This window comes from Aethalodelphis obliquidens, unplaced genomic scaffold, assembly GCF_003676395.1.
Source record: "Aethalodelphis obliquidens isolate GAN/ISIS:26980383/991018 unplaced genomic scaffold, ASM367639v1 scaffold72, whole genome shotgun sequence".
Classification (NCBI taxonomy): domain Eukaryota; kingdom Metazoa; phylum Chordata; class Mammalia; order Artiodactyla; family Delphinidae; genus Aethalodelphis; species Aethalodelphis obliquidens.
This window is the reverse complement of record NW_020838016.1, coordinates 2,660,194-2,685,702: the sequence shown is the minus strand read 5'-3', so window position 1 is coordinate 2,685,702 and position 25,509 is coordinate 2,660,194. Positions and strand designations below refer to the sequence as shown.

Genomic DNA, 25,509 nt, shown 5'->3' with positions numbered 1-25,509 from the left:
CTAGGCCATACCCCCAATAGGATCCCCCACTAGGTATCACCCCCCACTCGGCACCACCCCCGACTAGGCACCACTTCGGGTCCATTGTCCCTTTCAAAACTCTGCTCCCAGAATAAGCCCATTTCTGAAGATGTGCTCAGGCCGGCACAGCATACAATGGGACCACCATCACCTGTGACTTGCAGCTGCCTTTCCTGCACCCGCGTCTTGCAGTCAGTCCCTATGAATATGTGGCCAGCCACACGGAAGTTCCCACCACATGAGGCACTGCCCACCTGGGTCACCCCTGGCTTGTTTCTCACAGTGGCCCATTTACACCTAAACGCAAGTGTGGACCATTACCACTGACCATGTCAGTTTGAAGACAGAGCTCTCACTGAGAAGATAAGGCTGAATCTTGACTGTGACATCTTTCATGTGGTTGTCCTTTGTGACACTGGGAAATGTGTTGGGCATGCCTCTCTCCACCAGGAAGAGTGGTGAGTGGGACAGTACGTATGGAGATGAGGGTGTGCCACGACTAGACGCCCCCCCCCATTCTATTAGCAGAGGAGCACCTCAAATGCAGGAGGGGCTGGTTCAGCTGAACTGACACGGGGGCCACTGGATGGGAAACAGCAGCTCACGGAGACCCCTCACCTCTCTCCCTTCCCAGGAGTCCTCACTTCCTGAGCATTTGCCAAGGCCTGGGGGCGGGAGCTGACCACACGCTCCTCCATCACTATCTGGAACCAGCCATCCCCAGGGACCACCTGTGTCCTCCTCTGGCTCCCTGGCCAGGCCTCACCTGCCCTGGGAACAGGGCTGCTCCCTCAAGGCTCTTCCTGGACTTGCTACTCTACCCCCAAACCCCACACATCACACAGCGCTTGCGCCACCCCTCCCCAAACAGCTTGCCTTAAAAAGCGATTCATGGGTGTTTAACATGTGTACGTTTCACTCTCAAACCTACCCTTTCCCTTTGTAGAAAACTGGGAAACTTTTCCTCTCCTTGCCCCCCTGTTCTCTGGTTTCTCAACAATGTATGACTCACCCTTCCTCACTCTCATCCAGGGGCAGAAGTACAAGTACAGGAGTGAGCTCTGTGGCCAGACAGGCCTGGGGTCAGTCTCGGCAAAACCCCTAAGCAGTCCTGTGACTTTGGACCATTGCCCCGAGCCTCAGTGTCTGCTCTGTAAAATGGGAGAAATACCCCCCTGGCTTGCGGGGTCCTGGTGAGAATTCAGCGAAGTGATACAAGTGATGTTCAGTGCCTGGTACACAGCTGGTAGTTAATTCACAGTAACTAGTGGTAGCAGTAGTTATCACTATTCCTAATAAAAGTGCTATGAGTAATAACAGGGTGCACCCTCTGATGGTATTCTCACAACAGCCACAACCTGACAGAAAGGCTGGAAATCTGATCTTGCATCTCAGGGCCCCCTCACCCATCAATTCCTACCCTCATCCCATGCAAGTTAAGTCCCTCAGACAAGAATCACTGAGACCACTAGCACTAGTCAGGGCAAGTGGTACTGACTAAGCTTTGGTGTTTCCAAAGAAGCTAAAGCCAATTTATACTGTCAACCACTCTGTAAATAAGATCTTACATTACCCATGTGACAGAGGGGGAAGATGGGCTCAGAGGAGTGAAAGAACTCAGAGGAAAATGGAAATAAACCCAGAATATTAGATTGCAAATCCTGGGTTTGCTCCTTGATGCTACGGGAAGTACAGTGGGATTCAGGCCAAAGGATTCTTCTCCCTCGGGCCGTAGCTGGAGGTAAGGCCAAGGGTGCACCCCCAGGGCTTCCCTGTTCCCGCGTAAGCTCGGCTTGTCCTTCCAGAGCCAGAAGATCCATGTCTTTTGCCCACCCTGACGCCCCTTCTCCATCCGTTTTCCTCCTGTCCATCTTCTCCAGGCCTCTTAACTCTGCCTCACCTTCCTTCTAATGCTTCATCCTCCCCTGTAATATATTTCTTTCCTTCACCTATGAGACCAGTGAGGAGCTGCGAGTTCAGGCTGTCAGGGCAATGAGCCCCTGCGGAACCCCTTCAGCTGCATCCTAGTGCCTGTGTCAGGAGCCCCGTTTCCTTCCAGGGCCCTGAGGGCTGCTCCAGCCTTCAACCTGAGAAAAGCTGTCACCAGGCAGCTGGTCCTAAGCCTCACATGTTTGTGGGAGAAAGGTTTCCAGGGTTGGGACAAGGGGTGTGCCAGGGATTTGCCGTTCTAGGGAAGGTTTTAGAGAAAAGACCCCTATCTGTCCGGACAAATGAGGGTTAAGCCTGCCTCTGAGAGGGGGAGGGGGGCTGGGTGACCTCTGTGGTTCCCTCCCAGAGTTTGCGGACAGAGATATCTCCTGCTCTGCTGATGAATGAGTCTGCAAGGCATTTCCAAGAGCAAGAAAATCAATCTGCCAGACAGTAAGGTTCTGGTAAACCACCACAACTCCCAAAGTTCTTTAACACGGCAAGTTGGAGAAGCATCTCTCCCTCAGTCAGTCTCTCTCTCCACTCCACCCACACACACATATACGCAGTCATATCCGATGTATTTCTGTTGCAGGAAGGGGGACCCCTTCCAGGGCCCAAGAGTGGGCTCTTGTCTAACACTCGTAAATGAATTGTCCAAGGAGACACACGTACTGACAAAGCAAAAGACTTTATTGGGAAGGGGTGCCTGGGCGGAGAGCAGCAGGGTAAGGGAAGCCAGAACTGCTCTGCCACGTGGCTGGCTGTCTCCAATTCTATGGTAATGGGGTTAGTTTCCAGCTTGTCTCTGGCCAGTCATCTTGCGTGGCCCATATTTGGTCTGACTCAGTGTCCTTCCCCTGGTGCGCACATCTCTCAGACAAGATAGATTCCAAAGCGAAGGATTCTGGGAGGTTAGAGCAGGACATAGGGACTGGCGTCTCCTCCCTCCTTTCGGCCCCTCCCAAATTATCATCATGCCTGGCCAAGGCAGGCAGTTTCGGTCAACGGTTCCCTAGCATTTCTGCAACCAGTTGCAATGATTAATATTCTACTCAATGTAATCATTCATATTCTAACCAATGACACTGGTCATCTGTAACATTCTAGTCACCTCTCTGTCAAAGGCACACACGTGCCCACAGAAAAGAGCTCATATAAAAGCCCTGTGACAGACAGCAACCACGCAAGATGAAACAGAGCAGAACTGTGCCCTTGTCCAGCCCACCTCTCCTCCCCTGGGATCCATCAGCCTCGGCCAACCCACCCCAGGGCTGTCACACTTCCCAGAGCAGCGTCTGAACCCCGTGGAGCACCTTCCACCTCCCCAGGGTCCCGCCCCCGTGGCTCTGTCCTGAGCCCCCAGGCCTTTTCTATCACTCTCTCTGTCAAGCAGGTGATTTTAAACTTCCATTCCTAAAAGACACATATTATATATAAAAAAAAATGTTTTAAGTGCCTTGGGGTGTTTTGTTCCTCATTGTTTCATAAAAGTGACATTAATAGCCAGAGAAGAGCACTGCTGAGTGCAATTACAGAGGACGTTTCAGGTATGAAAGCTGTTTTGAGCCTGCTAATGTTTCCTAATTACAGGCCTTTTGGTAGCGAGAGAAAAAGATAAAGAGTGGGTGGGAGGCCCAGGGTGGGAGCTCTGACTTATCTCAGGGGGTTACCTGAAGAGGGCAGGGGAGGGGTGGGAAGGGGAGAGGGAGTAGGGAGGGCAGAGGCCCACCTGCTGGGAGGCAGGGCCCCTCCCAGAGGAGAAAGCAGTACTAATTCCTGGGTAACAGCTCAGGGAAAGGATACCACCCATGTCCCGAACTGTGAGAAAAACCTTTTGGATACTGAACCTGAATTCAAGGAACCCCCAGCAACTCGAGCTGGGAGTTCCTTTGGAAGCCACCCTCTGGAGACACTGTAGCATTTCACTGGGAAAGAGGGTACAGCCTGGTTGTCAGCAGGAGAGCAGGCTGGATGTTATTAGCACTGGCGCTTTCTAGCCATGTGACCAGAGGCAATTTAACAGCTGTTCCGTGCCTCAGTCTCCTCATTTGTAAAACGGGGCTGTTGTGACGATTAATGCACGCCTGGCTGTAAAGCACATGGGGCCTGTGATACAGTGTTAGGTTTCCTCTTTCTCTGCTGAGCACCTACCCAGTTCTCGGGTACCCACATCCCGATTCCTTCTGGGGAATTACTCCCGCCAGCCTGTCAGTCCAAGGCTTCCGGTGGGCTCATCACAACACGGGGTTGGAACACAAGACCTGGGAGTACCACTCAGTACTTCCTGAATGAAGGGACTGGATCAGGGCAGGCACGGGAGTCAAACTGATCCAGTCAGGCCCATTCAGGGCTAATTCCAGGGCTTCTGCTGGGGGGACCAGGAGGAAGTGCTTGCGCTTCCCCAGGGGACATGGATGGATATGGTTGTAGGGTCGGGAGCCTCTGCAGACTTCTTATTACCAAGAGGAGGCCCAGCATGGAGCCAACACCAGGGGAGTAGAGAGAGGAAAAAGTGGGTGGGAAGAGAGAGAGAGATTGATCTAAGGAAGTGGACCAGCCACCCATGAAGCCACATCAGCCACTGGACCATTCATTTACATGAGCCAAGATACCTTCCTTAAGACTGACTTACTCTTTGCTGTCCCTGGCCACCAGGAAGCCCTGACTGACACAAAAGTGTGGCTCTCAGCAGTCAGCAACCAGGTCCAACACCCCCAAGTCCCAGGCAGGGGTACCAGTCTGAGAAAGGATGACCAACTCTGTCCCGCTCTGCCTGCCTGCCACCGGCATGGCTGGAAATTCAAAAACCGTACAACTCCATTCACAGAATCATTTTGCCCAGAGTTAAATGTCTCTTGGATTTGCCTAATTTAGCTCAGACTTTTCTGTCTTAATTAGCATGATTGAGTCATCAGAGGAAGAAAAGAGAAAATCCAGACCTCCAGAGGGTGCGTACTATGCTAACACTTCCTGAGTGTTTACCCAGGAAAACTTTTTACCGACATGGTTTCATATATGGAACATTTCCCATTCTCACTCTGCTGAGCAGAGGAGGAAACCAGGACTGAAGGAGTCTGCATGACGGGCCCAAGATCACACAGCCAGGGAGCTGCCGAGCGGGAAGGGGAGCCGGATTATTTGATGTCAAGGCCTGATGCCTTCACTGCTGCTCCATAAACTTCCCACCCATCAGACCAGCTAAATTTCAACTGATTTTGCTTGGCCTTGGAACGAATGGGATGTTATTAGGGTGGATTTCTCTCCAGTGCGTGCTGTCCTTATTCCCAGGATGTGGGCAGCTGGTGAGGGTGCCTGGATCTGACAGACAAGGAGACGGGAGGCTGCCAGGAGGGTCCCCACGTGAACAAGGAGGGCTGTGAGGGAGGAAGATCCCAATGCACTGCTCTCATGGGCATGCATCCTGTGTGGGGAGTTAATTTATCAAACACAGGCATTCAAATGAAGGTTGTTCCCTTCACACTGGCCTCCCTGGAAGCTCTCTACTTAGTCCAATAATCCTCCCATCATTTAAGATTTTTCTGGAACTCTGGGAACTGCTTGCAGAGGCATAAGGTGAAATAAGCTCATTTAACTTCATACACACACACACACACACACACACACACACACATCATGTCACATAGAAATACACACATATATCACATAGAAATACTCAGAAGCACATATATACACATACACACATATATACGTACATGTACCTGGATACACACACTTGCAAACACATATATCATATATATATATACACACAGATGCACAGACACATACCTATACACACATGCACACACACATGGAGCACAGGCACGCACACACCCAGCCTGCTCGTCCTGAAGGCTCATCAGGCTTGGCTCCAGATTCCTTTTCCATCTTTCTTCTATCAACCTCCCCCACTTCCCATTGACTGTCCTCCTTTGCCAATATTAAAGTAGAGAACAGAGCATGTCATGGGCCGGGAAGGTGGTTTCAAAGGGCAGCACAGATGGAGTTGGAGTCTGAAAGCCCGTGGAGTGTTGTTTGAAGATAACTCACGATCTGTAGATGGTCACACGGGGGCCACACATCCCACAGACACAGAAACCTACACATGCAGAGGCCACTGGCCGCCCACATGCAAATAGCCAGTGAGCCCTGGCAAAACTGTGAAAGTAAAAGGGCTTGCTTGGATTTCCAGCAAGCAAGCTGAAGAAGCCTCACTATCAGAGGGACCCAGGCTCACCTTCCTAATCCATCCCAGCCAGTGTCTGAAAGCAACTGGGACCTTCTGGTGGGTGTCCTCGTCTCCTCTCTCATGCTCATCTCAGGAGAGGTGGCTCCATCTGCATCACTAACTAACGTCTTTAAAAAGATATGGACAATCAATTGGGTATTGAGAGGCCTACAACAAGCATTTTATTGGGCTACAATAAACCTAAATTGAGCATCTCCTAAATTCAGAACCCTGGGTTGAAGGTGCAGGGAAGTATCATGAATGCTTCAGTCCTTCCTCATTTATTTGGCCAACAGACATTTACTGGAGTCTGTCCTCTGCTGGACCAGTGCTGGGCACCGGGGACAGAGATGAAGCCACTCCATTCTCTGGCCGGTGGGAGAAAGCACACATCAACACAGGTTTATGGACAGTACATTAGAAGTCAGCACCAAGCCCTCTGCTTTAAGAAGAGGGCCCCTACCACAGAGTCCTGGTGGGGAGGGGCGTCCAGGAGGGCTCCCTGAGGGGAGGAGAACGGAGCTGACACTTGAGGGACAGAGAGTGATGCAAGGAGGGCGGGCAGTGGAAAAAGAAAATGGGGAGAGGGCCAGGCAGCATCTAGGAACCGGCGTGGACTGCTAAGATGGACCATGCAACCACGGAGACTAGCACTTACTGAGCTCTGCCGGTGGCTGAGCACAGCACCGAGTGCTTGCCCACGGGACCTCTCAGAGCTCCCCCACTGCCCAGAGATCCTGAAATTGAAGGTCAGGACCCTTCTGGAGCAGGGCTGGAAACAAGGGTTTGGGAGAGGTAACTGAAGGCAGCCTGAGGGAGGAGGGTGAGGTCAGCAGGGTCATGGGTAAGGGTCCCAGGATGCCCTTTGATGGTACCTCAGCCCCTCCCTGGCATTTGTTACTTTAGAAATGTATTTGTTACTTTCTCCCTCTGCTCACCAGGTGGCCTCTGATTCCGGTTAAAACTAAAGGCTTTAAATTAAAGCTGCAATTAGATTATAAAGCAACATTTTGCCATTTGAGCAGAAATACTTTCTGCTTTTGACACGTAATATTATAATCCACTTTCCAGCAATATAGCTGAAAACAATTTGCGGGCTATGTGTGGGTGGGCAGTCCAACTCCTTCCCACATCTGGCAGTCCTCAAGTACAGGGGTGAAGATACCTACTGACCCCATAAAAGGAAGTCTCTTGGTCTCTCTCTGGGGAGCCCACCTAACAGACAGTGCACTGTGGATAGGGTTCATTGAAATGCCAGCTGTGCCCCCTGGCAGAATCATGGTGCCTCTTCTGGATGAGGCCAACCCAGTTCCCTGGAGACCCACAGGCTACCAGAACAATGTCCGCCCACCCTTCAACATCTTACGCATGCATGGTACCTTGACTGCAGGGACCATCTGAGGCCTTTGTCCCCTTTCTGGGGTTGTGGGGGGGGGGGGCGATTTCCTCTCCCACTGGATCCCAAGAAGATGTGGACCACCCGCCCAGCCTCCTGGCTTCTCAAATGCCCGGCCCTGGCCCCACTCTCTGGACCCCTTCATCACCCAGAAGTACTCTGTTTGTTTTAAATCTAAGCCCTGACTCAAGGCCACAGTCTCTGGTCCTCCTCCAGTCTCGCCAAGACCCTCAACTGGGCCCCCCATACTTTGTTACATGGTCAGTCCGTCCTGGCTTCATTCTTCTTCTCGTGGGGTCGATGCCACGTTGCAAGAGCCCACTCCCTGCTGCCAACGTCCTCAGCTCCTGACCCTCCGGACCCACCATTCTTTTTTTTTTTTGTTGCGGTACGCGGGCCTCTCACTGCTGTGGCCTCTCCCGCTGCGGAGCACGGGCTCTGGACGCGCAGGCTCAGCGGCCATGGCTCACGGGCCCAGCCGCTCCGTAGCATGTGGGATCTTCCCGGACCGGGGCACGAACCCGTGTCCCCTGCATCGGCAGGCGGAGTCTCAACCACTGCACCACCAGGGAAGCCCCGGACCCACCATTCTTGCACAAACATAACTCAGGATCACTCGGCCGCCAGGTACACCTGATCAGGGCCGTCACAGACACACGGCCTCGACCTCAGCTAGGCCCTTATTCCAGCCACATTCCTTCCAGACAAGTCCAGCCTCTCTCCAAGTCACCAGCAGTGGCACTTACTTCACACCTTTTCCTCCCTCCTAAAACCTGCTACTCAAGACTCCCTACCTCATAACTTGCGTAAAGCTATCAACAATGCCTGAACTTGTATGGTACTCAGTTCACAAGTGGGAAAACGAAGGTTCAGTGAAGTGGAGTAACTCACCCAACGTCACCCAGCTAGTAAACATCAGAGCTGGGATTCAAGCCTGGCTGTCCTACTCTGGATTTAAGCATTCTCCCTTCTCCGACTCCCTGGCTCTCAATCCACTCTGTAGTGGTAGTGGCATGTGGGCAGGGGAAAGTATTTTATCACACACATTGTTTAAAATTTCTGGCCAATGCTTGTTGATAATAAAAATGAAAAAAGAAAAAATAAATAAAAAGACTCCCCACCTCCACTCTCCAAACCTCCCCTCCAGCCTCAGAGAGAAGATAGGAAGTTGAAAGACTTTTCTCTTTCATGGCTTCTGTCTCCAATCCTGAATATGCCCATCTCTCTGAAGGCACCCGGTCACTGCACTGCCATTTCAACAGCAAAGGAGTCCCGTGCCCTGAAAGGCACCCACGCCCACAGCCCCCCGTTCCCTCCGCCCCCCACACTCTGTATTCTCTCTCCTCATGAGCTGCTGCTTCCATATCCTCACCTCCCCCTGACCCTTCAACACCCTGATTTCTGGCTTCTGACCCCGGTCCCCTCTGAAGCCATCAGCACAGGTCACCAATAGGGTCCCTGTAATCAAGCCCAGTGGAAACTTTCAACACCCAGCAGCACTTTTGCCCCACTTCCTCCTTGACGCCTCCTCCCGTGAGAAGACCACCCCTTGGTTTTCTCCTGCCTCCCAGGCCACTCCTTCTCATGCCCTTTTCAGGCTCCTCTTTCTCTATTTCACACTTCAGTCAGGTCACCCATCCCAAGTTCTCACCTCTTCTCCCTCCAGACACTCTCCCTGGGAGACTGCAGCCACCCCCTGGGCTCGCCTCCCACACGTGAGGCTGCCTTCTCATTCCCCTGCCCTGGAGTCACATGCTAATGGGCCCCTCCCCACGGGTGCCCAGGGGCACTTCAGATTCATGAGCTCGGCCTCCTTCCACCAAGCGTGCCCCTCCTCCTTTGTCCTCATCTCCAAGAATGACACCATCAGCCCCCCACTCACCCAAGTCAAGAACTGTCAACAAATAATACATTGAAATATACGTAGTGAACTAGGCGCCAGTGTCCAATGGTGAACGAATAGAGTCCAGGCCACCATGGAGACCACACTATGGCCAAAGTGGGGAAGGGCGGAGATGGGTCCAATACTAACACAGAGAGATATAAAATTTGCAGCTGTGAAAAGGGCTGTGAAGTAAAGCTCCCCGGCCCTGAGATGACCTGTGATGGAGGACCTAACATGGCTGGGGATGCAGGGAAGGTATCCTGAGGATGGGCCGAGTGAGCTGAGGCCTGAAGATGAAAGAGGAAAGTCAAGAATGGCTCTGGTTTCTGGCCTTCACAGTGCGCTAAGACGGCGCCCGCGTGTGCCAGTGGGGGAAGGAAAGGAGGGTGAATTCTGCTCGGGCCACGCTGAGCAGCTAATGAAAGACAGGGCAGGTGGATATGTGAGCTGGGCCAGGGACAAACTTGGGAGTCACCGGTGTGTTCACGGAATCAGAGGCAACTCTCCAGGGACGAGAACACAGGGAGGCAGGGCAAGAGCTTGGGTGGAAGTGTAGCCCTCGCTCCGCCCTCTCGACCAGGCCAAGGGCCTGCCTGACCCTCCGGCTCCTCGCCCTAAACCAGACAGGCTCAGAAGCTGCTCAGGGGGCCAGGAGAACTATCTGGATGTGTGTCCCTGGGAGGAGAGCAATGAGGGCAAGGCCGCCGAGCGTGGCTGGTAACCAGGGAAGGGTAAGCAGAGAGCAGCCCAGCCAGCTGCTGTCTCTACAGGGCATCTCTTGACTTTGAATGTTTCCCTAAAGGACGATCTTCCTTGGGAAAGGAGATGAGAAGTTTAAAGAAGACAGGTGGTGTGTACAAAAATTAAGGGAAAAATGAACCGTAAATCACATTGTTGCCTCGTGAGAAAACATGCAAACCTTCAAGCAACAACATCACTTGTAAAAGAGTGGCAAGTTCTTAATGTCCAGGCCACCTGAAGAGCTGCCACCTCGTCGGCTTTGCATAAAGTCCCTACTGGGAGCGGGAAGTGTTCCCCAGTGGCCCACAGTGTGCCCAGCAGGATTTGGACTTCGTCAGAGTGGGCAAGATGTGCCCCTGCTCCCACCCCTGCTTTGGGAAACACAGCTCACGCCAGACTTTGCCCTCCTGCCCCAAGGCTTGATGCCTGCACCTAGGGCAGTGAAAGTGAGAAACCAGGGGAGAGGGTACGGGTGAAGCCACAGCCTGCCTCGGGCCCCGAATCCCAGTGTCCCTAAGGCAGAAGTGGGTGTGTTAAGACCGGCTGTGACGTGCACCCCAGGGTGCAGAGAGGCCCTGGGCTGGAGGTGACCAAAGGCAGGGAGGAGAGAGGAGGTGTGGGGCAGCTAAGGGGGCCTAGCCCACCCCACCCCTGCCAGCTTCACCCCCTTGCTGGGATGAAGTGTTCACGCACTCCTCCTGCCTTCTCCCTTCGTGATTAAGCCCCTCAGAGAGCCCATCACTGAAGCCAGGGATGCGAATCTCCTCCCTACTCTTCTCTCTGCCTCTCTTCTCCGCAGTCCATCCATTGCCAACCGCTACCAATGCCTCCTGCTTAGCTTTGCTCCAACTGTCCTAAGTATCCCGTTTTGATTTGACGCTTCCAACCCATCTGAGACAGCTCAAAGAACCTCTTAAAGGCCTTTCTCTCAACTGTTCCCTACAATCCTGTCAGCAAGCATGACAAGATCCGTCCATTACCTATAGGATAAATGCAAACTGCTAGCTCAGCACGGCAGTCCCAGTTCCCCACCCTGTGCCCCAGCCAATCCACACCCTAGCCCAACTTCAGCACTGCCCACACCCTGCCCTGGTCCAGACACACAGACTCTTGCTCTTACATCTTTTCGTGACCCCATCCCTTTTAACCAGCTATTCCTCGTACTTGGAATATCTTTCCAGTTCCCCATTCACTACCTGTCGAACTCCTACTCCCTCTCCAAAACCCAGCTCGCGTGCACCTTCTCTATAAAGGCTTCATGTCTCCCTCTGAAGTGCCTCACTCCCAGCTCTGTGCCCACACCTGCCTGTCGACCTCTCCACTGCCACAAAGGAGACATGCATTTCAGCTCATTCATGAACATGGTGGATCCCACAGGAGGCCATGAGCTCCTCAAGGCTGTTTCATCTTTGTAGCTACAGGGTCTGGCCAGCTGCATGAGCACTGAACAAATGAATACAGAACATCTCTCTAAGGAAATGTCAGGTGAAAGAGAACTCGGCCCTTCTGAACTCCAGCTCCCCCTCATGCCCTTGCCTTTCTGCAGCCCCATGGGTGGCACGGATGTCTGCCCCATCACCACTGGCTTGAGAGCCCAGCTATTGGCAGCCACTGGCCCCAGTCCCACACAGGCCCTGGTCACCTGATGGTCTGCAACTCCACACCAGGGAGCAGCTCAGGTCTGAAGGCCCTGCTCCTGCCTCTCTGTGGATGGACCATGGACACAGCCATTCACGCCTATACTCCACGTCCCAAACGGGCAAGTCAGGCTCTGCTCCCACGACTACTCCTCAGGATTGAAGGATGGATGGTCTGAAACTCACCCCTGATGCGGGATTGGCGGTCCAGCCCAGCTCTGCAGTAGCTGTCCTGGTGTCCATTAAAGTTTCTGCAGATCAAAAAAAGAAAAAACTGGTGAATCAGAAGGGTGACTGGACAGTGGTCCTTACGTTCTTGAAGTTACTTATGACTGTAAATATCAGTGATAGGAGCCCGGGGCTCCTTTGCCAAGCCCACGGCTCGGAGAAGGAAGAGGTCTGCTAGGAGGACGCAGCTCGTGGCAGAGCTAGGCGCAGACCTCAGGTGTCCTGATGCTAAGTCTCTACCTGAATGACCCCAAGCCACCTGGGTGGGGTGAAGTCATCTGCCTACTCATCACTTTAACCCTGAGACGCAGCTTCTTCCCATAGCACTCTACCTCCAGGGTCTTCCCAGGCCATGTTGACCCAGTAGCCAAACCTAATCCCTTCCTCAAGCCTTCCCCGGCCACCTCCTTCTTCCCTCTTCCTCCCCGCTCCTTCCCCACCCTCCAACCTCATCTGCCTGCCTTCCTTTCTCCCCACCCTTCTTCTCCACCTCCCCTCAGGCCTCCGTGTTGACACTCTTGGCCGATTTCCCTTCAACCCCTCTGGCCCCAACACTCAGCCCTCCTGCAGGTCCCTTTGCCCCTGGGCCCAGATACATGGCCAGCCCCTTTCCCAAGACTCTGCTGCGGGCTCACATAGCTTTGGCAAAGCCCTTACCCCAAACATAAATGCACATCTCAGACCCCAAGGGCCTGCTTCCTGGTCACCAATCCCTCTGGCCAGTAAGGGAAAGACAGACACCCTGGCTTGGCTGTGAGCTCCCAGGGGCCACCAGGGTGGCTACAGTACACACGCTGAGATCACCAGGCACCATGTAGTGATCACAGAGCTGGTGTTTATTAGACCTGTTTTCTGGCAGTTAGTAGTAAAGTGTCCTGAAAACGGGGCAGCTTTTTCTTTTTCCTCTCTTTCCTTTTCAATCTATTATTGACTTCTGTCAGCCCCACCTCTCAAGGGAAACACCTCCCCAAAGGCTGATAAGAGCTCTGATCAGCAAATCCAAAAGCCCCTTTGTTTTGTTTGTTTTGTTTTTTTAACAGTTTTATCGAGGTAGAAATCACATGCAATAAACTGCACATAACTAAAGCATACAATTTGTAAGTTTTGACATATATTTATAACCATCACCACAATCAAGATAATAAACATATCTGTCATTCCCAGAAGTTTCCTGTCCCTCTGTAATCCCTCCTTCCCTCCTACCCCTGTCCCACCCTGTCACTGTGCCCGGGCAATGACTGATCCGCTTTCTGTCACTATAGGTTAACTGGCATTCTCTAGAATTTTACATCAATGGAATCATATAGTATATACTGTTTTCTTAACCTGGCTTCTTTCACTCAGCACAGTTGTTTTTAAGATTCATCATGTTTGTGTGTAACAATAGTTCATTCTTTTTTATCACCGAGTAATATTCCATTGTATGGAGAGACTGCATTTTGTCTACTGTTCACCTGTCATTTCCAGTTTAGGGCTATTACATGAGAGTTCCAGTTCCTCCACATCCTCACCAACACTTGGCAGCATCAGTCATTTTTAATTTTGGCCATTTTAACAGATGTGCAGTGGTATCTCATTGTGGTTTTAATTTTCATTTCCTTAATAAAGAATGATGTTAAGCAGCTTTTCACATGATTTTTTTTGTCATCTGTATGTCTTTCTTAGTGAAGCATCTGTTTAATCTTTCCATTTTTAAATTGGGTTGCTTGTTTCCTTATTGTTGAGTTTGGTAACTTTTTTTTTTTTTAATTTATTTGGCTACGTCGGGTCTTAGTTGTGGCACATGGGATCTTCGTTGCAGCATGCAGGATCTCTCACTGCAGCAGGCGGGCTCTTTGTTGTGGTGCGTGGTCTTAGTTGCCCCGCAGCATGTGGGATCTTAGTTCCCCGGCCAGGGATCGAACCCGCGTCACTTGCATTAGAAGGCAGATTCTTAACCACTGGACCACCAGGGAATGCCTGGTAACTTCTTTATATCTTCTGGATACAAGTCCTTTATCAGATGTACGCTCTGCAAATATTTTCTCCCACTCTATGGCTTATCTTTTTGTCCCTTTAACAGCGTCTTTCAAAAAGCAGAAGTTTTCAATTTTGGAGAAGTCTAATTTTTCAATTTTCTCTTTTATGGTTTGGTGTCATATCTAAGAAATCTTTGCCTAACCCAAGACCACAAAGACTTTTCTCCTACTTAGGTCTATGATCTATTTTGAGTTAATTTTTGCATAAGGTGGGAGCTCTGAGTCAAATATACATTTTTTTTTTTCTTTTCACATGGGTATCCAGTGTTCCAGAGGGGCACCTTTTAAAATCACACAATGGGGCTGTTTAGGCTAGTGGAGGTGTCTTATGCACTTGAATTTCCCAGGGCATGTATCAAAGGACCAGGCACAGCACGCCCTAGCTGCACAGGTGCTCAACAAACACAGGCACAGGAAATAGACATGACGGGTTGTTTTGGTTTCTCCCTCTTCTGTTTCCTTTTCTCCTGAACATCCTTCCCGCTGTGAACATCCATTCACTGCTCAGTGCTTCAGGCAGGAGATGGGAGGTACGAAGGCAGAAGGCAGAGTCTTGGTTGGGCCCCTTGGAAAATAGAAGGACTCCTGGCATAAACCAAAGGTTTGAGAAGAAACCCACCCTATGGGCAGGATGGAAGGGGTGAAAATAGAGTGATAAACGAGGAGCTATGCTGAGCAAAAGGGTCCCCTACACTCTCGTCTCCAAGTGCTCAATCCCAGAAAAGGGATAGAGGAAGTCTGTCCAGGTGACAGGGCCTTGAACACCCAGCATCCCAGCCTGGAGTGACCCCACCAGGCTGACATGGCACAGACAGAGCAGAGGAAGCCTTTGAGCCAGAACGGGTCTAATGAAGGGAGCCCAGAACCACCCAGTGGTGACCTGCCTAGACTATACACAAGGGTCAGATGGAGTCCAGGGTGTCCCAATGCATGCTGGGGTGGATGGGCGCTAACAGGTCAGTGAGGCATCTCCCGCACAACCTGACGCTATACAGCCCGCCTGCAACCTAGACAGCTTTTCTGCCACCCCAGTGGAAGGGGGTCTCACACTGCAAACGGAGGGGAGTAAAGCAAATAAAGTGAGCTGGATTTTCTTGCCCATTTGAGTTTGGAACTGGACTGAGAGCCATGCCCCGTGCATATCTGAAGGAAGGGAAGCACTGTAGCAGACTTCTCCAGTTTGTTCTCTCCTCCGATTCTTCCAACAGCTGGGGAGGCAGATCCCTGCATGGAGCAGCCCTCCCTCTCTCCACTTCACAGCACTAATAATGATCATAATGACACACCAAATTTACATAATACACTTCTCAGAAGGCACTCCATGATGCCCTGTAGAAATTCATCTCCATGATTAAAATGTCTTCGCCAGGTGGGCCTGAAGCAGGAGTCACTGAACCCATTTGGCAGGGTTGGGGACTAGGGCACAGAAAGGTGCAGTGCCTCCCGCTGGGTCACACAGCCTCCCATCCTGATGCCGACAGCCCCAAATCTCAGCTTGCTGCTCACCAGGCAGACCTGGGCGTCCAGTGGCTCTGCTGTGGCCGTGGAATGGAAGTCCTTGCTCGTAAAGCCAAGAAGCCACAAAAGCCCCCAGGATAAGGCATAATGTGATAATAATGTATATCATGGCACTCCCCAAACTCAGGATCATGTTGGAGTGCAGTAAACAGGCAGAGGACATGGGCGGGGAGGAAACTAGAGTCCAGAATCAAAAGTAAGAATCCTCCTTCACTCCTCAATCTTCCAAGGACTGGCTTGTTCTGTTAACCCCAGGAATACAATCTAAGAGTTCATGATATTCATAGTTACCTGCTCAAGGGCTGTAATTGAATCTGTTTCTAAATAATGTTTTCCATCCACCCTCTTGGACAGAAGTTGCAGCAAGAGGAATCCATTTCTCTGCATCCTGCCCGCGTGGAGACAAAAGACCACAAGACCGTAAACCATCCGCTTGATGTGATTAAGGGCAGTTTCCTTTCTGGCACAGAGTGCTCCTGATTATGGCATTACACTCTGGTGGGGGCTGAATTAAAGTGATTTGAGGAGGTTTACATCTCCCTGGAGAAGAAGAGTGTACTCATTTGCATTTATAAAGCATATTGAGAGTTCTGGCAGAAAGTTATGATGGAAGCACAATTAAATATTTACCATCACTTCTACTCTCAAACAGTGGCATGGGGACCAAACCAGCTGGAGGTGCACGTGCTGCTGTCAGATCCGATGCCTTCAGGGGACATGACTCTGGGACTCCCACCCACCGCCAGCCTCTGCTCTCTGGGAGCGCGTGCTCACTGCCCACGGGAGGAAAGCTGGGGAGGGCACACAGAAGGCAGAGAGGGCGCTGGTATGGGCAGACAGACAGGGTCCGGGTCCCACTTCCACCACTTAGTGGCCATCTCTCTCTCCCCCTCCCTCTCTCTCTCTTCCTACCTCCATCCTCACCTGCAGAACGGGGCTAGGGCCAGTTAGTGCTCAGGACCATGGATGGACTGCATGACACAAAGCACCGCAAAACAAATGCTTTTATTGTTATAACTTAATCACTCCAAGCTTCTGTTTCTTAGCTATGAAAAGAATCTAACGATCGTTACCTGTAAAATACGTATAAGATATATGGAAGAATCAACGATCGTGGATATCTACAGATATCTCATCTACCTCCTTCCTTGTAAAGACCAAGGAGTGACACGTGGAGGATACAGCAGTGAATCAGAGCAGTGGATCCCCTGGAGGGACTCATGGCCCAGTTCAGGGAGAGATAAGAAACAAATTTCCACTAGACATCCTATTCTGGCTGAGGCCATGAGAAGAAGACTGAGAAACTCAAGAGAATGGACACAATTCTTCTCCATGTGGGGAGTCAGTGGACCCGTCCCAAAAGGGAGACTCACACTGTGTATGGGCAAAAGCAATGCTGTGGTCTCCTGGATAAGGGTGGGCCATGGTGGGAGGCAAGAATGGAGAGGTCCACATGGCGCCTGGGCAGAGATGGCAGAGTGACTGCCAGAGCAACCAGGAGGGAGCAGAGACAGGTCAATTGGAACGAAGTGGGAGCCGTCCCAAGCCTAAGGGGCGGGGGTGAGGAAGACTGAGCCAGAGGGGAGGGGAGGCCCCGTGGGGAGACAGAAGGGGGTCTCTGGCAAGAGCCGGCCAGATTGGCAAGACGCCGGAAAGGCTGGGGCACACAAGCAGCCTGGCAGAGAGACCCCATTTTCCCAGGGAACGATTTCCCTACAGGGGTCTCAATATGGAAACCAACCACACGGGGCCGCCGCCCGAGGGTCCAGGTGGAGGGGGCAGGTCTGAGCCCCCTGCTAGGGGGAAGAGGCAGCTGCCGCCCGACTCTCAGACGGCTCCTGTTTCTGTGTGGATTGGCACGTTGGGATGTATTGACATTTGGGGTGAATTAGATGTCCATCACGGTGAAAGAGAGCTAAATGAATCCTCTCCTTACCGTTCTGTCACTGTTTTTGGAGAGACATTAATCAGACATTCAGCTGAAAATATTTACAACGTCCTTCCATGGTGGTCACAATACACAACAACATACACAGATGGAATGGGGGCTTCCAGGCCTTCTCTGAGCAGTGCCTCACGTGTATTTGATAAGGCAAATCCATGGACCTTCCAAGCAGGGAAGGACCAGCGCAGCTGTTCTGTCATTGCCCTGTTCAGCCCTCCGTGACCCACAGAGCTCCTGAAACCCAGGAGCCACAGCACAGAGTTGCTTCATGAGTCCAGGTCCTATCAGGTAAATGCCAGAAGTTGGGTGTCAGCCCCCTGCAGCCCACCCTCTCCCTCGCCTTCACAGTGCAGTCGGGATCATTGGAAGAGGGCTGAAACGCAGTGGCATAAAGGGGTGCTGGTACCCATTCAACAAAGGTTGTCCAAGTCACTCCCACAGGCCAGGTGGGCACTGTGTGGGCACCAGAGACAAAGCAGAGAAAGACAGACACCCCAGGGAGCTTGCAGGCAAGTGGGAAAACAGAAATTAATCCAGTAAGCACACAGCCAAACCTGCAATTACAGCCTTGGTGAATGGCAGGAAGAGTGATCCCAGGGACAGTTGTGAAGACTGAATAAAATGACAGGTGTATGGAGCCTGGCACACAGCTGGCGCTTCCTCCTTCCTTCCCCAGCCCCCGGCTGACGGAAGCACAGGGACTGCCTGCTTTACACGCATGTACACACACACACACACACACACACACACACACGCTCACGCACACATGCACACTCCTGTCCCAGGATTGAGCTCATACTTGCAGGAATAGGACATGTAGTTGGTAGTCTCCCCCACCCCAAATCCAGAGCGTGCCGGTACCCACGATGTTCTGAGCAGCCCTGACCACGGTGTGGTACTCAGCCTTTCCATGGGATCCCCATGCTGCCCTCCAGACCTGGACTCATCACAGAGAACCTGAGCATTTCTTGGAGCTCACATCCTCCAGCTACCACCCCAGGCTTCTCAGTGGCCCCCACTCCTGGCCCTGCTCCATCCATCACCACAGCCTGCCAAGGACTCCAGCCCAGCCTTGCTGCAGAGGCCTCGTGGGGCTCTTTCCCCAGACCTTCCCTGGGGCTGTGTCCTGTCTTCACACGCCCCGCTCACTGGGCACAGACTCCTCAGGTGGTCTGCTGCCCCCGCAATCTTCAGCCCCTGACACAGGGTCCCAGAACCAATAGCTGCTAAGCCCCAACTTCACACCTGCCCAGACCTCCTACTGCCAGTTCAGGCCAGCCTCCCTGTAATCTCAGCCCCATCCTTCTGAATAGGCCTCAAATCACCTCCCTGGACCAGAGGAGGGAAAGCCTTGCTGGCTCTGGGTCTGGGGATGATTCTGGTTGAGTGTGAACTGTGAAGGGCACCAGCTAGCCTCAGGGGCTTATGTTCTGGCACAATTGGGCCCCAGGCCCTGCACAGCTATGAAAGACTGAAGTGATAAAGTATTCCAAGCAAACCTTTCACATCCCATCCCATGTGTCCACCCATCCAAAGCTTCTTCACACTTGCCCCCCTCCACGCTTTCCCACTGCCCTTCCCTGGAGCCCATATGTGAAACCTCAGAGGCATTTAGCTTTGATTCCTTGTTCTCCCTCAGTCCATCATCAAATCACTCACCATGCCACAGTGACTCTTGCACCTTCTTCACTGTGTATTCCTTTCCAGTCTCGGCACCGTATCTGAGTCTAGGGCATCAGCCCTGCACAGTGGGACCACAGCAACCACCTCCTAGCTGGTGTCTCAGCAGAAGCCCCCAGCTGCACCACTTTCCACACAGCTGCCCAGTTCAGCTCTTGCTGTCAGTGTAAATGGTTCAAAGGCAATATGGCCACACTAAGCAAGGGCCTAGAGAATCTCAGGTCCTCTGATCACCCAGTGATGTCACCCCCAAGAATTAGTCCAAAGGAAATAATTCCAAAGGAAAAGAAAACAAAAGGTTCTGTTTCGTGAAGATGTTCATTACAGCATTATTTAGAATATGAGAACACTAGAAGCAGCATAGGGGAAGGAAGTGAAGGATGGCGTGCTCATATTCATGCTCCTGGAGTGTTATGAGGATAATGTCACAGCATCAGGATGCCGGCAATTAAACACAGAGCTGTGTCTGCACCACAGATGCAACTCTGGAAACAGTGCTTCAATAGAGTAAAATGGCACCATGAGTACAAAGACCAGAAAGCAAAGTACAAGGGCTGATGGGTCAGGGATGTCGGTTTTACTATTACTTACATCCTTACTACTACTGTGCTGTTTTAGAAGACACATGTTCAGAAATAGAAATTTAACCCACCTTCTAAAAATACCTCTTTCATCCCACCTCACTCCCCTCCTTTATGATTTTCAAAATCTCTCCACTATTCCAAGATATGCCACAAACTTCTGGCCTCCATGAACCTTCTGTTCCAAGCCCGTCTTTTCCAAATTGATCTTCAATTTCCCAAAGGAGACCCATCACCTCTCATCCCTGCACTTGCGCTCAGGCAGGTCCTCCTGCCTGGAATGGCTTCTTCCTCTTCTCTACCTGAAATCTGGTTTGCATCTTTCCTCCCCAAGTACTTTGTAAGTACCGTGAGAAGGTAGAGCTGTGACATATCCCACAGAGTTTGATCAGATGTCTCATACAGCAGAAATGCTCCATCAGCTCTGGAGACCTGGGTTCAAGTCCCAGCTCCAGGACTGACAAGCAAATCAAGTCACCTCTGAGCATCAAAGTCTGATTTTCACGGAGAGGGGCGTCTCCCCTGCATCCACGAGCCAGGGAGACCAGACCCAGAAAGATGCTCTGTATCTTCTTAAGAACACTGATTGGAATAACATTTATTTACTGTCTATGCCAAGTGTAAAATGCTAGGTCAAGAGAAGCTGTTATTACATAAGTCTCCATCGACTCACGTGTAATAGTGGCCAGCAAGGAAGAGCAACAAGCCTGAGTAAATGAATGAGCCAGTCCAGCCCATCTGCTGAATGACTGACTGATTGAATGAGTAGGAACAGGCACTTAAATTATAAATACAAACTGTGAAATTTGCTCTTTTAAAGAACACACATTAGCCCAGTCCTCCCCACCACACCCTTTTCCTTCTGTTGCTTTTATTTTCCAAGGTGCAGTTCATTATCATAAATAGAAAGAAGCCACAGCTTAGATGGATCACAGCATAGAAATATGCTTCCAGGAGGGCAGGGGCTCCGGTTCCCACATGGCAGAGCCCACGAGCAAGCCTGCAAGGCCCAGACGCACAGCCCTGCTTTCTCTCGCTCCCAGGGCTCGGGCGAGCGAGGCTCCCGGGGAGCAGACCACAGCATGGAGACGTGACACGGTCTGTTCAGCTAGGGAGCTGGAAGGGGCTGGGGCCAAGCCTCAGAAGGGCTTCTTTCTCTGCCCAGCCCAGCTCAGACTTGGTACCTGCCTTGGGAGGGTCCCTGTCCTCTCTGGCCTCAGCGGGTCACTTCTGGCCCCCTGTCCCTAGGGTGATCTCTAAGAAACATGGCAAGAAACCGAAATGAACCTCTGGAGCCTGGGTGGACCCCTCTGCCTCCTGAATCCCCAGGTCTGGCTTGGTCTTCTGGTGACTTAGCAGTGCATACACCTGTCCCCTGCAAATGCTTTTCACTAATAAAATATAAAAATTGCTTCAGGAGGTGTATTAGTTTCCCAGCGCTGCTATAGCAAAAGTACACAATTTGGGTGGCTTTGGAAACAGAAATGTTTTGTCTCACCGGTCTGGAGGCTGAGTCCAAAATCAGGGTGTCGGCAGGGCCATGCTCCCTCTGGAGCCTGTAGGGGAGAATCCTTCCTTGCCTCTTCTAGTTTCTGGGGTCCTAATGGCGATCTTTGGCGTTCCCTGCCTTGCAGCTGCATCAGTCCAATCTGTGCCTTCAGGGTCACAGGGTGTCCCCCGTGTGTCTCTGTCTTCACATGGCCATCTTATAAGACATCCGTCCTATGGGGTTAGGGGTCCACCCTGCTTCAGTATGTATGACCTCATCTTAACTAATTATATCCACAATGACCCTATTTCCATGTAAGGTCATATGGTAAGGCACTGGGGGTTAGGGCCTCAGGAGATCTTTTTTTCTGAGGGGACACAAGTGAACCCATAACAGGAGGGTAGGATGCCAGGAAATACGGCTGTCGGGTTTCCTCCAGCAAATGCCCGGCCTTGCGCTGGGAGCTTAGGAGACTCAGACACAAAGAAGGCCAGGTGCCTCCTTGGAAGACCCCATTCTAGCAGGCAATGGGAGGTCTTCATTAGCTGCTCCAGGTCCGCTCACCCACCCCCCACTGCTTACCTGGAGGCAGGCCTTCATAGACACATGGACTGGGCCCCCTGCCATGGAGCCTAGGGGGGGTGGGAGGGAAAGGCTTCGGGGGGGGGCAGTATCCCCAGCTGCCCCCTGCTGAGCTGCAGAGGGGGCTGGTCCCCTCCTACTGCCTGATCTTGTTCACAGGGCCCCTCCACTCATCCTTCAGGCCTAGCCTGGTACAAGCTCCCCACTGCTGCGAGTCCCTATGTGTTTTGCCATCCTTGTTGCCTTTCTTTAACTCTGTGCAAACCTTTGCAAACAGTCCCCTCGTTCATCTCCACCCATCACCTCTTTGGACTGCGTCACATCTGTTTCTCCAGGTCCCTGGGGATACGCAGGGCCTCGGTCCGTAGCCCCCGGTTGGCAGCACCTCGTCTCCTGTGCCCTCCCCGCGTCGCACATGGGAGGCAGCCACCCGCCAGCCTGGCCTGTCCTGACCGCACTGAGCTCGGATCAGACCGACCTGGGTGTGAGTCCCAGCCCCACGCTCTCCAGCTGTACGACCTTGAGCAAGTCACCTAGACCCCTAAACCTCATGCTCAGCCACCCTCATTAAACAAGGGTAGTGATGCGCACGTCACAAGGCAGTCGGCGGAGCCAGGGAAGTAAGTGTCACCAGACACTTACTGCACAAGTGCTTGACAAGCAGAAGTTGGTCCGCTAGCAGTAGGCACTGTCATGCCCCGTGTCTGGTCCTGGTGTGGGCAGTAGACTCTCTCACAGGCCTAAGGTCCCTAGCTGTGCCCTATGAGATGGTCCAGCTACTGGATCTCGGACCCTGAGGCCCACGCTGAAGGGTGGGTTTTGGTCCCCCCTCACCCCGGCCCACCGTGGCAGCCTTGGTTGATTGAAAAGCCTCGGCCCTCCAGCCACACTCTAATTCCTCCTCAGGCCCCCACCCAGCCACCAAGGGACACTTGCTGCAGCCTTCACCCCACGGACCCCTGGCACGGGGGACCTGGCACCCAATGCCGCTCCCGCAGGCTGCCTCTGAAGACCAGGGCCCCAGCGCCCTGGTGTTCGTGCAGAACTGGCGAGGCTGGCGTGTGCGGGCTCCAGCCACGGTTCTGCTCTGGGTGAACGGGCCACACTCCAGACCCAGTGCCCCCGACACTGCCCTGTTCTGCACACAGCTCCCCATCCCAAGGTAGGGCATGGGCTCTGCAGCCAGGGGTCAGCTGGTTGTCTGCAGCCTCCAGCAGCCAGGCTTGGGGGACCACAGCCTCTCTCTTGGGCTGGACGCAGAAACATTCTGGATTAACCGAAGATGAATGTCCGTGTAAGGGCCCTGGACTGGGATAGGGACCCATCACGGCCTGTGGAGGGCGGGTGGGAGAGAGTAGTGGATTTATACATCACACACGCCCCATGGCCTGTCTTGCTCGTGAGGCAGTGGGCTCCAGCAGCCCTGGCTCCAGAGAGCATGGGTCCCCTCAGTCAGGTGCTTTGTGGCTTCCTTCTTCAAAACTATGGTTGAAGAATCACTGGTTTGAGAATGATGGTGCTAGGAGTGGTCTTCTTGCCCACCTACTGTCATAGGTGCCACCTTGGGAGGTCACCAAGAACTGAAGGCAAGAGTCTCTCCTTGCACCCAGAGAACTTTGGGAAGAGACCAGCAAGCAGCTCAACTACTCTTCGCCCACCCCCTCACGCCCCTGCACTGCTTCCCGCCTCCATAGGGCTCCCCGATGGAGGAGGGGGCCTGGGGTGCAAGGACTGATAGCTGTTCTCCAACAAAGGAGAAGCCCTGAGCAAGTGAGACTAAACACAGGAGCCGGGAAAAGGAGAGACTGAAAGCCTTCATTTTAGGCCCTGAATGCCAAACAGCCTGTCTTTCTTCTGCCTGATTCCTTCGTCTGCCTTCTGTTCCTTCTATCTCAGCTCCCTTTCCCATTCTGATACCTGTATTCCCTGATCCTTCAAGATGACCAGACACCCTCTCAAATCCAAGTGCACCCCTCTTACGTCTGAAAGTACCACACAGCCAGAGAGCCAAGAAGAAAAGTGAGTCTCACCACTCCTGGCTGGGGATCTCCGGTCCTCTCCACCACCGAACACCTAAAGGCAGAAGCCAAACCGGCCAGATCGTGTTGGTGGGCACAGGCAAGGCGGGCCTCCGAGGCTGCCCTCCAGCCCAGGCATGACCTCCAGCAGCACCGGCTACGCCCAGGCCATCATGCATCAGGGGAGCCCTCAACCAGCCCTGCAGCAGAGCTTTTGCCCAAAGCCCTCACCTCCTCCTGACCCAGCTTCTTCCCCAACACCATCTAGCAGCAAGGAGAGAAAAGAGAACCGCACAGGAGTGCTCTGGTCCAGGGACATCCTTTAAATCATTGTCCCGGCACGCTGATGACGCAGGTCTGGCTGGGACCCCACTGCTCCGTGCTCCACCTATTTGCATTTTTGTGGGGAGAGTCAAAGACCCGTTAAGATTGAGGCGTCTGGCATTTTCCCGTCTCCCAGCGCCATGAATTCTAAGGGAGATTAAATCCTTTTGCCCCGCCCACTCTGACAGACCTGTGAGTTGGCGCCAGTGGCATACAGGTAAGAATCATGCACGATAAGCGCGGCACTCTGATCCTCATGGGCGCGAGGAGAGAGAGCCTCTCACTTTCCGGGGGATGCCGGCACCCAAGGGGCATCAATCACCCTGGAGAACAGCGGGGAGGAGAGGCCGCACGCCCATGCAAAATAACTCTCTGCAGCCCTAATGAAGGCCGGCGATGGATGGCCACCCGGGCTCGTTAATCAGAAGAAGCACGCTGCCGTCTGCCCACCCCCACCCCCCCGCGCCCCGCCGCCAGGCCCTCCTGCGCCCTCATCCTGGATTGATCTGTGGCACAGTGACTCTCAGATGTCTCTGCGCCTAGGGCCCCTGCAGGCACCAGCAGCAGCCACAGAGCCAGGGGGCCCCCAGGGGAGGGCTGTGGTAGGGGCTTGAGGATGTGCAAAGGGGCAGGGCAACCAGCCAGAGTAGGAAGGAGCGGCGGCTAGCAGGCAGGCCCTGGCCTTCTCGTGGACACATCCTGGACCAGACTGGGGCTGCTGAGTCCCAAGGGGCCACCAGAGCTGAAACGACCCCTTGGACCCGCTCCGCAGCACACCTCCCACCAGATGCACGGACATCTCCTTCCAGGGGTGTGCAATCCTCGGCACGGCCCTGCGGAGGCTGCTGCTGTCTCATGGCACCGTTCTCCTGGCATCCAGCCTTCATGCCCAGCGCCCCCCCACCCCCTCCAGAGAGCCAGGCGCCATCCAGAAAGGCCCAGAGTGATCAGCCAGCCACCCCATCGTTGTCCACCCAAGGAGACCGGGTGGAGAGGGTCCAGGGTCACATCACATGCTGATGGCAGAGCCAGGCCTACTCCCCAGGTCCGCCGTCTCCTGGTCTGTTCCCTCTGACAAGCTTATGTGGAGACAGCCTCCCTTCTCCATGTCTCACTTTAGCTGCTTGTTAAGTGGCAACAATTGCATAAAATGTCTCCTCTGTTGCTGAGGGTGCTGTCCTAAGGCTTGGTGTGGATGGGTGGCTTCTGGGTTGTGATGTGGCATTTATCCAGCCCCCAGAGCCTCACAGCTCTGGGAGTGTGGCAGTTCCGGCCCTGGGGGCTTTTAG

The 25,509-nt window shown here is 52.9% G+C and overlaps 1 protein-coding gene across 1 annotated transcript in view; it reads right to left on the bottom strand.

Moving 5' to 3' along the window:
- The window catches only part of EPHB1 (EPH receptor B1), a 428,352-nt gene that overhangs the window by 279,173 nt on the left and 123,670 nt on the right, over positions 1-25,509 (bottom strand). Inside the window, exon 2 of the mRNA XM_027091661.1 lies at positions 12,024-12,088. Within this exon, the coding sequence (XP_026947462.1) occupies positions 12,024-12,088 (65 nt within the window). The remainder of the gene's footprint in view (positions 1-12,023; positions 12,089-25,509) is intronic.